The 15,772-nt window shown below is 38.3% G+C and overlaps 1 protein-coding gene across 3 annotated transcripts in view; it reads left to right on the top strand.

The window, feature by feature from the left end:
• LOC134527637 (uncharacterized) overlaps positions 1-15,288 on the top strand; it is a 160,581-nt gene extending 145,293 nt beyond the window's left edge. For all 3 annotated transcript variants that reach the window (XM_063360493.1, XM_063360491.1, XM_063360492.1), the window contains one exon: positions 13,880-15,288. In XM_063360493.1, coding sequence (XP_063216563.1) covers positions 13,880-14,072 — 193 coding nt within the window. In that variant the 3' untranslated portion in view covers positions 14,073-15,288. The remainder of the gene's footprint in view (positions 1-13,879) is intronic.
• Positions 15,289-15,772: the final 484 nt, after the last annotated feature.

Genomic DNA, 15,772 nt, shown 5'->3' with positions numbered 1-15,772 from the left:
GTGTCTGCGTGCCGCACCGGGGCTCGCGAATGTCCCGAGTTGAGTCTGAAGGGTTTTGGATGGGGATCGAACCCGCCACCCCTCGTTGCGTGGAGCGGGCACATGCCACAGAGAAGCTTGAGCAGGGACACGCCTTCTGTTGCTCTCTCCATGGAACTCGAATCATTTCTCTGTGGGTTTGTGTATTAATATTTCTCTGTCCGTTCTTCAGGTTTTCTCTGTGACACACAGAGTAAACTATAGCATTGGCGTATGTTCAAAATAATTTTTAAAATCAATCTTCCCCAATGCGAGGATCATCCAAAGAACGTAATTTGTCTACTGCCAGCGTGCCATTAAACATGCTTTTAATGTTGAAGCAGCCTTTTAGGGGAATATTGTCATCAGTTTGTACTCTTAATTCAGATGGGAGTTAATCCATTCATTCCAAAACTTTGCAGTTATAAAATAAAATCTAAGCTGGGCCGGACACTGTGTCCGAGATTGATTTCTAGGGCGTCTGAGATGGTATGCCACCACTTAGTTTGCAGGTAAATTATTATAATTTTTTTTTCTTATCCGAACTTATTTTAAGTGTATTGGGTTTGCAATGGTCTGAATCCTTGCAGACCCTAAGTGCGTCTATGGCCGAAGCCTATACGCCTAGTCAGGCTGGAGAACTAGCCGTGTTGCATCATGTGCTAGGAGGGAATTGACCATCCGTGGGAGATACTGAAATCATGACCAACTCCGCTATCTTATATCAAGACTATAACAAGTTAATTGAGGCCCAGGTAAAACCTGCATAGACACAGGGAAAACCCTGGGCTCAAACGTGCGGGATGTAACTACTATGTCATGCATCAGTGGTCCAGGAGATGAGCAGGGCTGGGCAGAAGTGCGTTGTTTGGGTGCTTGGACACGAGGTCCACATTCAATTGTATTTGCTTTTTTATCTGGCGCACTGAAGTTTTTTTTTTGTAAACGGAACAGAAATATTCATGTAAAATTACAGATATTTGTATATTTATACATTTACACGAAAACATCTGTATCACTACAAAATAGTGTTCGCATTAGCTAATGCTGGGTTCGGATTCTTCCCCGGGTATTTATGCTTTGTGTTACCCCAAAACCTTCTGTAGCTTTCCAGTTTTAACTGCGCACATTAATAAGCGCCCGTAAAGTCCCATTTTCGTAATAAATACTGCATTATTATCTCGAAAAACGTATTTTATTTATATGTAGAAAAAAAACCGTAGCTAAGTGTTGTACAAAGTGACAATATCTTACTTGTAGTATTACAAACTATTTCTAGGAGAATCGTTTCCAAATGAATATTTTTGTAAAAGTACAGAAAATTATTTGGTGAGCACTCCAGACAGAATATATGATTGGTTTTCTCGAAGGCGTGGAAATGCGAGGTGGGGGGTAAGTTGGGGACAGGATAACTCTGTGCACCCCTGACATCGCGGGCGGTTCAACCCCACGACGAACAATAATTCCTTCGCTTCTTACGGGCTGGCGTGTGTCGTCGAGTGGAACAGGGATTGATAAAGCGAAGGGAGCTCCTTGCTGCGAGCAGGGGGAGGGGGAGTGGTAGCTAGCGATGGGATAGGGGAATACGGGAAGGGAGGGAGGGAACAATGGCCATAAAACAAAACGCGAGCGTCCCACGGACATAAAAGCCAAAGAGTCGAACGCGTTTGTTGGGTGTACCTACTTCGCTCGTGACGTCAGCTGATGAGCTCTCTGCTTTGGAGGGGGGGGGGGGGGGGGTGATCCAGCAACATTTCATTTCTCATTCTCTTCACCACCCGTGTCACAGCCGATAATTATGGACCTGCGTAAGAGCCTCGTTATTATTGGGCAACGGTCTAGAATGCAAATGTTTGTTCACTTGAGTGGTTCTGGCCATTGGTTATATGTAAAACCGGAAAAATTCGCGGGTTCATTACACGATGGGCTAAAATTAAAATACAGACACCTTAGAAACGCTTTTTACTATTGGCTCAATGTTAATTTGGATGACTTCTTGTGGGCCAAAGAGAAACCATCAACTTAAGTATCGAATCACAGATCAACCTGTTGAGACGACTTTCAGTCGGCAGCCAATGAACTGGCTTTATTTGAACGAGAATGCATATGACAGTGTAGTCTATCCCGAGGGTCATTGACACCGCTAATTTTTCCAGTTCCTAGTTGCCTATAGGAAGAGACCTGAAAAATTCGCGGACTCATTTCTAGATACGCTAGAATACAAAAAAGTTTGCCTTTTTGCTGCTTCAGTGATTGGGCCCCAGTTTACCTGAAGTTTTCTGGACCAATGAAAAATCTTTAACAAAAGAAGCAGCGAATCACGAGGATTCCTAGTTAACAGGTGTTACGAGCAGTACCAATGAGCAGATGTAATTTTTAGGAGTGCAGGAGTGCATAGAGGATCATAAAGTCTATCCTATAGGTATTTGAAATCGTGAATTTTTCCGGTCTCTACCTATAGGTACGCCGGGCCGTATCACGAGCGACTCGAAGAGAGTTTTTAACACGCTTTTACTAGCTTCATTTGTAAATAACTATGTACTCAAATTTGGGAAGTCGATTTCAACCTACTTCTAACAGTCGTATCGATATGAAACTTTGCAAGTATATGTAATCCGGATCACAAAATAATTTCATGACTATGACCTGAAGAATTAGGGGGAGAGGGTCATAGAGGCCAAAATCACTATTTTCGAGCTATGGGCAAAAGCCATGTTTTTTGTCTATCCATGAAGCCGAGGCATGGTGTAAAATGTGTCCAGGGTTCGACTGCTCCCCCCCCCCCCCCCCCCCCACCCAACCCAATTCAAGGTCGAGGGGAGGTTATTTGCCCCGATTTTTAGAATAGAAAGTCAGGAAAACTGAGATCAAAAAACTTTAAATGATATGTCAGCCCTGGGGAAATTGATTTTGTAGTGCATTTGAGGATTTTACAAAAAAAAAATACCCTTTTATTGTCGTATGAATTAAAAAAAATATAAAAATATATTTAAATTTTAAGTAATTTGTTTAACGGCGATAGTATGTACTACAACCCTGTGTAACATATGTATATTTTTAATAAGCTTAAAATAAGAATCAAATATGGAACAAAACAAAACAATTTTTAATGAATAAAAGTGGGGTGCTTGATATCAGTTGTCTTAAATTATCTATCACTAATGCAGGGCCGGTGCAAGGTAAATTGCCGCCCTAGGCGAACAGTCTTTATGCCCCCCCCCCCCCCCCCTCCCGGGCCGGACACATTAAAAATTTTTTTTCCTTGCCTCAAAATACATCACGTAAGCCTGCAGGCTTGTGTTTTTTTTTTACTTTTTTACTTATTACAAATTATAAACAGGTCACCGTGGACTTTAAATAATTACTTATATCAATATAAATATTCAAAACTGTTACAAAAATCAATTTTCATCTAGTTTCAATAATCGTTAAACATATTATATAAGCTGTTATGTGTCGTGCTGCGCCGCCCCCAGCTACTTGGCGCCCTAGGCGGTTGCCTAGTTCGCCTATATGGACGCGCCGGCCCTGCACTAATGAGTAATGACTATTCGTTAGGATGGAGTCATTATGAAAATGAAAGAGCTTTTCACGCTTTTATCACTCAAATTATTATTGGTTTTGTTTATTACTTGATTCTAATTTTAAACTTATTAAATATTACGTTATACATAGTTGTAGTTCATTCTATCGCTGTAAAAAAATAACGTAAATGTATTTTTTTTTTTACTTTTTAGCTCATACGACAGTAAAAGCGTGCTTTTTAGTTTTTTTAAATATAATTTTATTAGAGTCTAGCCTGGCAGCTGAAAATAAATCGGAATTGTCGCAGGCTTCTCCGTAGAGTTGCCAAACACGCCTGGGAGGTTCACAAGGTTGAAGTTTTTTAAAATCGTGATCCCACTTTAAGTTTACCATTGTTTAGTGCTAATGAGTGTGATTGTGAATTATAGTTTAAATGAAATTGTGTAGTCAACTGTACATAGTTTGACTCATTTAATATATATATATAGTGATTTATTTCTTAGCAGATGTAAAAGTGTGTCAAAATGTAATTTTATTTAGCATTTTTCTTCTTAGTCATAGTTCATATGTTCTGGCATCTGCATAAATTATTCGTTTTATATTTCAGTTAACTATTATTTTTTATAACATACTATTCCTCAATATTGTGCTCAATTTCATTATATGTATCTATGCAGGAATTTTTGTTTCCTGTATAAATATATGAAGTTAATTTGTGGTTGATTGTTAAAGAAATACAGCAATCCTTTACAATACAATTTATTATTATTTTATCATGGATATATAATACTTATTCCATAAAAGGCAGGCGATCAGTATATATTATTTTAAACTGCTGTGCAGTTTTACTCGTAGGCAAAACCTCCCAGAAAGTTCACTTTCACATCCACAGATGTAAAGTCATTTTTTTATACATCAAACCATTAGAGTCCTCTGATACAGCGTTCCATATATTAAAAAAAAATGTTTGTTTATGGAAAAATTTTCTTCTTTAGGCAATCCGAAATTTTCAGAGCTTTTAAGATATATTTTAACAATTGTTTTATTTTTTTTACGGGTTATTACCTAGCTCACGTCTTGGTCGAAAAGTATTAGCTCACACAGTCTCTGTTGTTTTTTCCTGTGTGGACAAATTTGTCACGACATTAAAGAATCCGTATGTATGTTTAGACTATGGTAGTGTTATATAGCAAAAAAAATTAATTTGGTATTTCAATGGAAATATTAAATATTTTGGTCAGTAAAATATTATTGAAGATGCTCTGGAAAGAGCGAGGGGATTGTTTTTGTGGGTTTCGCCAGACAACCTACCAAGCCTTGAATAAATACGCCGTTTAAAAAAAGTGTGTTTGCGACGATGACTGTCATCTTCTTCGAGGCGGCAGTTTTCAGAGCTGTCGGACATTGTCGAGCCGCTTGCAGCGCCCGCGGCGGCGGTTCCTCGAACCTCGCGCCGAGTGCTTGTTATTTCTGTCGGGAGGAACCGTCCCAGACGCCGCCGCCTCTACAAATAGGTTCGCGTTAGCTCTTCCCATTCTCTCGCCTCTCTGGCCCTCCCCCGCACCCTCATTCCAACTGCGAGACGCTGGCGGATAGCTATTCAGCAGGGGGCGCTTCCATTCAGCAGAGAATTTTTTCCCCCTCCCTTCGGCAGGCCCGGAACTCCCGTCGTATTTGTCTAGCCAGGGCGAGCCTTCTCACGACCCCTCCTCCACAAACCATACCGACAGTTTGATGCCCTGCAGGCACCCAGCAACCTGCTGTACCTATGTATCTGTCGTTGACTCCTCTTCCCCCCCCCCCCCCCCCGCCAAAACATCCTTCCCTGCACTGTTAAAAATGTTCACCTTCATTTCACGAAGAATGATGGTTACAAATTATCCAGGCATCTTCGTAAATTTACGGGCATTGAGATCACTTTCTTTCAACAAGAATCCAAATATATATATATATTGCTTGGTGTGTTAACAAACCTTTCAAAATCTTGTCTTGAACATTTTTTTTTGTCCACTTGTTTATCTTTTGTTAGAACGAAACATGCAACCCGGAAATCAAAATACGTTGTAGTTTCTAAAATGATTTAGTTACAATTTGAAATGACGAAGGACTGCTTAGTTTATTTGAGGTTAATTCTTCCTCGAAGAGTCCGTAAATTTACTGTGATTTCTAACAGTGTGGATCCCCATGCACTATCCTTCATCACGTGGCATTTAGGACTATCTATTTATATTTTTCGGTCTCACACGCGGAGTTGGTTATTTCTTTTCTTCGTCATTATTATTTATTGTGAGATTTTCCCGGTCAGTTTATTCCGAGAACTATCGTTGCATTTGTCCTTGGGTCACATATCTCCCCGCCAAATGTTATTTTAGAGCCGTCAACGGTCGCGCAAGTGAACATAATTGAAAAGTGCCATATGAAAACGTTGCGAGTGAGATTTCTTAGAGCAAAAATCTATTGTTCACGCGTAAACATCTTAGCTCTCGGTGTACGGCATTTAGTAGAAGTAATTTAAAGAATGGAACCAAATCGCATGGAACGGAATGTGTAACCACGGTGCTGCCATCTATGGCGAATGGCGCGAACCGATAGAATAAACGATTTAATGGCTATTTAAAACTTTGGCACTATTTTAATAAACTTCCTTGTCGAAAATCAGGTTCAAAGCTGGGATTTAGTATTTTTTTAAAATCTTTTATCGCTTTTATTAGAGTCGTTTCATTACATATTTAACCTTTCGCTCAATATTTCAATATTCAACGTAGCTCCCCCGGTAGCGAATTCTAGCGGCGGGTGCGTAAACTATGAGTGATTCCTTTCAATAAATTGAGATGAAAACACAAGTTTGATATTTTTATCACACTCGGCATTATTTTAAGGAATTCTACGTTAAATTTCGTTTCCGAGTTTCGTATTATAAGTTTATTTGCAACATGAGAACACAATAATTTGTTCTTTACCGAGGTTATGTTACATATCTCTGACGAGTACTGAAAGACTCGCTCACATGTTTATATAATTTTATCCTGCTTCATTTAACGAAGTTAAGACACGTATGTTTTCTTTTGCACTAAACCAGTACATAACAACAAAATATAATAGAGTGCAAACATGAAATATCTCTTTTTGTATGTTCTCCTGTAAATGTTGTAAAACGGTTCTTACAAACTTATTCTGTGGCCCATTAGTTATGAACATTTTCGTGAAATTTTACCTCTATTAGATAATTTTTAGTAAATATCTGATAAGAAAATATGAGATTTAACATATAATTCAAAAGCGCTATCGGAATAAATTTACAAGAAACGCCCTTGAATAATATTAATAACAAGCAAATTAATTGACTTACATGGCACATTATTGCAAATTATAATGGAGAAATGTTTCAAAAATTACTTTAAGAAAACTTTTTTGGCTGTTTTGCAACTGTGAATAACTAAAAAAAAAAAGATCTTCTAGATAGTGACTACAAGGAAATAGACAAAAAATATGAGTTTATTTCCTGAATTTTTTTTGTGAATATAATCCATGAGGTTGCGCGTATTTGGCGACAGATTTGCCACAGAACACAGAATGCTACGCGTGTATAGTGGAAGATCGGGAGACACTGCCCTAGATGAAACAAAACGGCATTAAAATGTGAGAACCCAAGCTGGTACTTAGGAGTGTAGCAAGTCACAGACACGGATTGAGACGTCTTTGAAGCTGGGCGAGATCCACGCTACGCCACAAAACAAGGCAGCGGGGGGTCGAGAGGTCACTTCGATCCCTCGATTAATATCGACTTGTCTCGACCGCCGCTTGATCCTCTTCTTCGGGGAGGAATCGAGAGGGAACTTTGGTCGGAGCAAAGCCGCTCTGATTGGGCGGCAGCGGATCGCCACGGGACTAAGTCCATCAGGCTCGTAAGCTCGTCACGGGAGACGCAAATCGCTTTCCTCCTACCACCCCCCCCCTCCCTTTTCTCTTTCTAACTGTTCTCTCGAATCGACGTGGTATCCTAAACGGCTTCTTCGCCTCAGTTTTTTTCCTCCACTTGACGTCAGCGAAATTCCAACGAAATTCGTTCGTTCGCAGTTAAATGAACAGCAAATAACTGCTTTCGTTCCTCTCCCGGGTCCAGCTCTCTGATAGAGACAGCGTCAAACCTAGAAGCTCAAGTTCGGAAACTATTTCCAGGTTTTGCCCAAAAAAAAAAAAAAACCTTATTTTGTTGCGTACAGTGTGGGGACTCGAATCAACCACGATTTATTTTTCTTGATATGATAAAAATTGGAACCTCTCTGGTTTCATAGAGCTTCTGCGATTGGACCACAGTTCATCTGGAAGAGGACTGTGAAAGGAAAGATAAATCTTCTACCAAAGATTTTTCCGAATCACATGAATCCCAATTGAGATGCTTTACAAGTCAGCAGCCAGTGAACACAACACATTGCCCTAGTACTAAGAACACTTCAAGTATCTTTGTTACGTTCACTTGATACCCACGCGACAGGTCCCTGTCGTCACTGAGGCGAGTTGTTTGCAAGCACAGCAGGGACTCGCGCGTGGCGGCGCCCGCGTCACTGCGCAAACATTAAAACGATTGATTACACGTGAAGTTCGAACAATTCCGAAGTCACACGAAGGCAAGTATTCGGGCGTGTGCGGAAGGAGTTGTGAATCGTAGGCTCCCCGGACTAATAAAGAAGCTACCAACATATTGCCAACTGTTCCCCAAGTTCCTGGTGTGATGTCCGGGTGAACCCAAATAGGTACTGCGTTGGGGCTGGAAAAGGGTAACGTTGATAAAGAGGGGGGGGGGGGGGGGGATCACTCGAATAAAAGGTTCAGGCCAGCAAAAAGAAATGTTTTTTTTTTTTTTTTTTTTTTTCCAAAATAGATGCCACGAAATATTTTTACGTGGCATCAAAGTAATTTCCTATCCCCAACGAATACCACTCTCTAAAAATTGATAGTGATAGAAAAAATTTTCGGGACACCTAAAATTATTATTTTTTCAATAATACCAAATATTTGATGAGTTCTATATTGGAAAAATATTCATATATTATTTCAATGCACATGGCTTTTATGACGTAACATGAATTTCACGGTTATTCGACAGATCGTATGCCAATAATTATGGTCTCTCAGATGACAACAAATACTAATACTGGACAGCTAGCTCTATACTAACAAATCTTTTGAGAGTGTGAAAAACAACCTACCGGCAAGAGGCGTAACTGCAAACATATTTTATACATAAAGTAATACATCATATATTAAATTTATAAAATATTTTGTAACATTTTATTAACTTATTTTATCATAAATGTGAAGCACTAGAGGCTTATTTTCCCCCATGAATATGTATAATGATTTAAATAAATAGGTTTTCTAATGTATAATAAAGTTATTTTAATTGTCATAATGTTGGTAAGATTTGTATTAATTAATGCATTGTTCATACTGGGCATACCTTGTGCCATTTATGGGAATGTTGTGACAAACAAGGGAAGCCCTGCAGTTCACAAGGGTGAGAGCCACATCCGAACAGTTATGCCGATCGCTCGTGGAAAACACTATTTTGCAAGGACTTATATATTTTATGGTCGTAGAATATTTTAAATAACACTAAACAAACCTAACCAACCTTTCATTTTATTTACGATAACCTTACCTAACCTACCCATCCCGGAATAAACTAAAATACCATTATTTGTTATAATGATCGAACCTAACATAACGTAACCTTTACTCCGGTAAACTTGAGAATTGTTCGGGTTGTAGTTGTGGCTTTCATCCCTGTGAACTGCAGGCTATCCGGCAAACAAGGCCAGGTTTCACACACAATCTTGCAGTTGTCCGGTGTTATTCTCTAGTAGTCTAGAGTATCTGGTGACAAGACTCGGTATATTTAGCCCACGGCTCGTTGCAGCGCGTCAGTAGTTCTCGCAGTTAGGACGCGTGAGCCCTGGCGAGCTGTTTGTGGAAACATGTCGTTGGGTTAGGCCCTTTCTTTCCTCGGCGCGTGCTTATCCGCCCGAGATCACTCCGCCGACATCCGGCTGGAGAGAGTTCTCTGGTTCTTCTCGTCTGATTGGCCCGCCGCCAGCTGGAGTCGCCGAAGCTACACCCGGGTAAAACCTCACAGTCACTGACATGGAGTTGATTTTTTTTTCTAACCTAACTAAAAACCAAGTGTATATGTAGGAAGGGTCCGGGTTAGTGAGGGATTTAGGTGCACCTCAGGTGAAGCCTATACGTCTACTCATGCTGCGATTAGCCATGCATGAAGAGGGTCGCATGCATCGCGTGCTAGGAGGGAATTGGCCAGCCATGGAAGCGATTGAAGCTACGACTTATTTCCCTAACTTAACTCTATTAATTTGGGCCCAGGTAAAACCTGCATAGACACAGTTATGCGGGGTGCAAACTTGCATGCATTAGGTGTATGAGAATACAGGAGACAGAGGAAGGTCTGAATGAAGAGTTGGACAGAGTAGTAAAGAGTTTACCATGCGGGGGTTGGGAGATTGGACTCGTGGTCCTCTTTGTGTGTCGTCTTGCTTTTTTACTTTTTCTAACTAAAAGTGCAACTACAACTGCAACATCCAAAGTTTACAAGATGTTACAAGACCGTTCGTACATACTCTTTATAATGGAATTTGTGGAATATTAAAATTAAAATTGTATGTAACACTAAAATCTCATGGAATAATACAATTTCAGTACTCCAACGTTTATACATAGAAATTTTAAGAAACGATTTATTTTTATTTTCTAAGAAACTTGTTTCATTTCTTTAAGTCAAGTCATAAATACATTTATATTAATGTTAATAAATACAGGAAACACACACATCAAGCTTGTATGAAAGACATTCTTACACATGTGCAAACTGGGATGAAATATAGACTCCTGCTGTTTCTGAGTATGAGGGCTGTAATGTTGTTGCCCACTTAGGATTACAATAATATTTCCAAAATTATATCTTTTCAACCTTATGTAGTTTAATTGCTGTTATTTTATAATTATGTTTTCGCGTGTTCTTTTTATTTTAAATTCCGGTTTGAACCCCAAGGAGCTCCTTCCCCCCCCCCCCCCTTCTTCATCGGCTTCGTCCTTGTAGTTCAGACGTTCGGTCCGAACTGAGCGCCTAGGCTGGTCGTGTGTGCAGATGGCTTCTAGACTTTCTTCTGTCGGGGACAGCAGCTAGCCAGCTAGCAACAGCGCAACGTCTGGCCTGCAGTTCATTGAACCAAAGATGTATCTCCAGGCCTCTTCTTATTCTTCTGGCCAACTCCCGTGTCCGTCATCAGATAGCGCGCTGACCATTAAAGATGAGCGGACTCGTAATTTCCCCCACAGCACGGGCATGTGAACCAGTTATTTGAATTCAGTGAAATGTTAACGGCTGATAATTCTGCTAACAAGTGGTTGCTGGCTGGCCAATCAGGAGACGTAGGACCTGAGATTGAAGAGCTGAACAGAATGGAAAAATTATGGAAATCCAGTTCCATTTACAGAAACAAACTGTAAGAATCTACTGATTCAAGTGGAGAGCATCTTTAACAGACTCGAAGACAAATCTCGCTGGTTTGGAGCAGTTCCAGCTGATACAGTTTAGAATCGATCATTGGAGTGCGCACATTCTCTGGTATCCTCACAAAGCATATCCTGAGTGGGGAATATTCTACTTATATGTAGGTGGTCGTGGTTGTTACTGAATGGCGTTCGATGGCTTTCCAGGATAGATCCAGAGTCCTCAGGCATGTTCGGAGAAAATTACTTACAGTTTCACTACACTGTTTCTTTGAATAAAATACATTATTTTACCCTTCTTATGTGAATGAAAAATGTACTAACCTACATTAATTTGTGTTTACGAAGTATTTTTGGTCAAATATTTAAATGCAATAATGTATAATGCAATCATTGCTTATTGTTTATGAAAGTTATTTTTAATAATATTTATTTAAATTTTTTAATTATAATTCTAAAGGCCAATTTATTTTTCAAACTTTACATTCACTTAGGCTATATAATCGTATGGTATACTGTTTGAACACACCGTTCGTATGTAGCAGTTTTACATTTCTTCAGTATTTTTTTTACATATCATTCTCAAATTGATGCAAATTTGGTTTCCCCAAAAGTTTAGAAACGAATTTTTTCCGGTATTTCAGGAAAACTGATTTTTAATAATATGTTTTGAATTATTTACTAAAAATAAAGAGTCTTACGAATACCTGAACATTCAAACATACAAACGGTTTGTTCAACACTATACCATACGAATTTATGTTCTCAATTACTCATATAATGCATGGAATCAATTACTAAAATAAACTATATTTATGTTATGAATTTATTTAAAAATAAAGAGTAAAAACATTAATTTGTAGAAGTAAAATAGTTAAGAATATTACCCCACTTTATACCCCAAAATATTTGGCTCGGGTAAGTGGACAGTTAGAGTCACAGTACATCAGCAGTTTGAGGTAAGGTTTGCATGTTTTTCTTTGTTTTACAACTTTATCGTACCATTGGAAACATCAAGTTGAAGGTAAGGTTATAATTATTTTGTCATTTTGATTGTTTTACAGGTTAAGAAATATGTGGTAAACTTTATGTGATTTTGTTATGGTGCTGTATTTCAACACCTACTGTATTGTGTTTGTTGTTTTCCTCTATGGTTTACTGATTCTGCTCTGTATATTTGTAGCAGTATTACATTTTAAAAACCATGATTCGAATTCAATAATTTTTTCAAACCTTAATAATTATTTAAGAAATCTATTCTAATAACAATAAATGTAACAAATGTTTTGGTAGAAATAATAGTGTCGCACAAAAAACTGCCCTACTTTGCTACAAAAATACCCACCTTAATTATTCGAATTGCGAATCAAAGTCAACATAGTTTTACACTGCTCAACTTGAAGACTGCTCGCCAGTCGAACTATGGGGTGATACCACATACGCCGTACCACACAGGGCGACGAGCATGGCACACCTGCACACCTACAGACCCAGGTTCCCTTCTAGGAGGACTTTGATCCACAATCTTGAACTGTGACAATATTCTCAGGATGACTTGCAAACCTGTGACGAAAAATTCCTTGAATTCTTTGACTTTTCCAGGCTCAGGATTTTTTTTTCACTGACCAATAATACTAGTTACTTGCCAATAACTATAAAAAATAAAAAAAAATCGCGACTTGTATGCATAACACATACCCCATTGCAGCTGGCAACTATAAATTATTTTATCGCACTGCTGTCGATAGCGGTGGAACTCAATACTCATGGTTCAAAATGCTCATATAATTACGATAAAAAAGGAATGGGAGAAAAACCCTTTGTAACCTTGAGATACGAGTTGTATAAGGCGTAAGAAATATTGTGTACGTGGAACATGTACAAAAAAATAAGTATCTAATATAACTTTAGTTTTACGTTAACCTCATAATTAAAAAACTTCTCTGACTACCTGATAAATTCTTGGCTTTTCCCCGACTTTTCCCTCTTGCTAGCCATCCTGATTGTTCAGATGCAGTGGCAAGACATACCGTGGGACCTAAATGGACACTCGTTGACATCATGTGTGGCCTAGCGTAACTACGTCATACGTAGTCGCCGGAGTGATATAACCAGATCTTTTTCCTAAGGGTTACATTTAGTATCCTGGTAATTAATATCACACTATAACAACGTACATAAAGTCAGAAGTATATTTACCTATGCTATGTCGTAACAATAATTTGGATAAAAAGTTAAAAATACGATTACCAGTGAAGAATTCATATATCCAAGATGGCTGCGTATGAGCCCTCTATAGTCTTAATCCAGGCTATAAACTACACAGGAAACGCAAGGTGAAAAAAAAAGTATAAATAACGACATCATCACTATCTGTTTAAAAATTACACAAAATGAAAAATAAATTAACGTAAGCATGGCCTACTTTTAACTTAGTGCGCTTTGGCCTGCATTTCCATATACATGAAGTTAATCGTTCCGAAAACCTTCAAGCATGTTTTTTATTACACACATCACGTTTTTCCTTTTAAACTAAAGCACAATGAAAGGAAATTGCACTTTCAAATAAAATTATTAAAAATTTCAAAGTTTTTCAAAAAAAACCTTTTTGGAAATAATCTTGATCAAATTTTTTTTCCTACTGTTTTATATGTAGTTGCAAGTTAAATAGTTGGTGACGTCTTGTGACTCGGGTGTTTTAGAAACTACTTACGTATTGCATTTTTGCGCACTTGCGGAGTTTATAAACCCAGCCTTAGCACTATGCAATTGAAAATTTGCTTAATGAATATGTATTTTTGCCCAACAGGTTTCGGACTTGTCTGAAGATGTGCAACACTGGCGCGGCTAACCTAGTCGGCAAGCTGTTCTTCAACATCGTGCAGACCAAGTGCTTCGTGCTCAAGCCGAAGAAGATGTGCGTCAAGAAGTCGTGGTGGGGCAAGTGCGAGAAGTATGCCTACAAGAAGCGCGCGCACCTGCGGGACAACCTGGCCTACTGAATGGACTCGTCCGGCCAGGTCGCCGCTCTTCGCCGCGCAGCGTTGCCACGACTCTCGGCGGCGTTGTCGCTCTTCCCGGCGCAGGGTTGCCACGTCTCTCGGCAGCGTTGCTGCTCTTTGCCATGCGGCGTTGCCACGTATCTCGACAGCGTTGCCAGCACTGCGTGCTCGCGGGAAAGTAAATCGTTTCTGGCCTGCTCACTGCACACGACTGATCGCGTCCAAGTAGCTGAACACTGAAAATGGAAAAGAATCTCAAGGTAGCATGTAGACGGTCCAAGTACAGCAAGTACAGGAGGAAGAATTCTTTGTTTGTTATGTGTGGGAACCAGGGTGGTAAACACGAACCTAAAAGATGAAATGTTGACGCAAGCTCAAACTGTGCTTCATTCCGTGTATTCGGTACTTATAAAATTACGTTACAAATATGCGTGTCGCATTTAACAAATTACGTTTTAGTATTTGTTGTTGCGCATGTGCATGATGGTGCTTGTAAATAACTACTTAAGTACTTAGTGATGCATGGAGATAAATTAGTGCTTAAGGGCAGAAGAACTCAGTTTGGCTGATTTACGTAAATTATTGTGTTATGATTTTTATTTTGTACAAATTTGTTATAATGTTTACCTTTTTCACATTCTAATACATACTATGTAACTAGTTTTTGAAATTTGACAGCTTCTCTGTATACTTACTGTGTGTACAAGGAATGAATAAAATTGTTCTTAGAAAAACGATTCAGTATTAAAACTGAACTACATATATTTATAAATTACATTAGACTGATATTTAATTTTATTTGTGTATTTTTATAAAACAAATGTTTCATTCCGTATCAAAAGATATAAAAAATACAGTGCCACATTATGTTCTTTGGTTTGAAATTTAATTTTCAAACCTTGACCAGTTGATTACAATTTTTTGTTATTGTTTTGTAAATAACATAAATAATAATTTTTACAAAACTTTTATATAAATAAGTACTTACTGAATGAGCCTGAAGATAAAACAAATTACTATAAGTTTACATGGGTTGTTTAATGGCATAGCACTGCTCAATAAATTGCATTTGGTAACCCTAAACGCAGTTAATATATTAAAATTGTCCCTTTATTAAGCTGATGTGGCATTTGCTATTGGTTAGTGAAACCATTTACATATGTTAATACATTCAAATTTTGTTTTCTAATTTATTTTTTAAAATATACATATTTTAGGTTATAAAAATCATACTGATGAGGCAGTTATTTTTCTGTTTGTATACCAATAAAATGTACTGGCAATTAAAACGTACACTGTATATGTATTTTTACGAAGAAAATCTTTACTGAAATGGTTGCATCAAACGTTTGTTAACACCGCCTCGATTTACTATATTGTGACAATTATCATAGAGACCGAACTAAGTCACACAGTATAGTTTGTACAAAGAGAGTGTATTGTGAATAAAAAAGTGTATGTTTCGATCATGTTCAAATGTCCGTAACATTCCAAGATATATCTTGTCTATTTGTTATGCATTTCATTCATACTTTATAATTATGAATGACTGATCGAGCTTCCAGAAATGCTTTGTGACAAGTTATTTTTTACGTATAAGTTGGTGACATAAGTTTCTGGATGATAACATGTTATTAAAATGTGACAATGCAACGAAAACTATTTAACAAAGTCAAAATTGTAACAGAAATTCTTTTTTC

This window comes from Bacillus rossius, chromosome 1 (assembly GCF_032445375.1).
Source record: "Bacillus rossius redtenbacheri isolate Brsri chromosome 1, Brsri_v3, whole genome shotgun sequence".
Lineage (NCBI taxonomy): Eukaryota > Metazoa > Arthropoda > Insecta > Phasmatodea > Bacillidae > Bacillus > Bacillus rossius.
The sequence above is the reverse complement of the archived record's forward strand: the minus strand, read 5'-3'. Positions and strand labels throughout refer to the sequence as shown.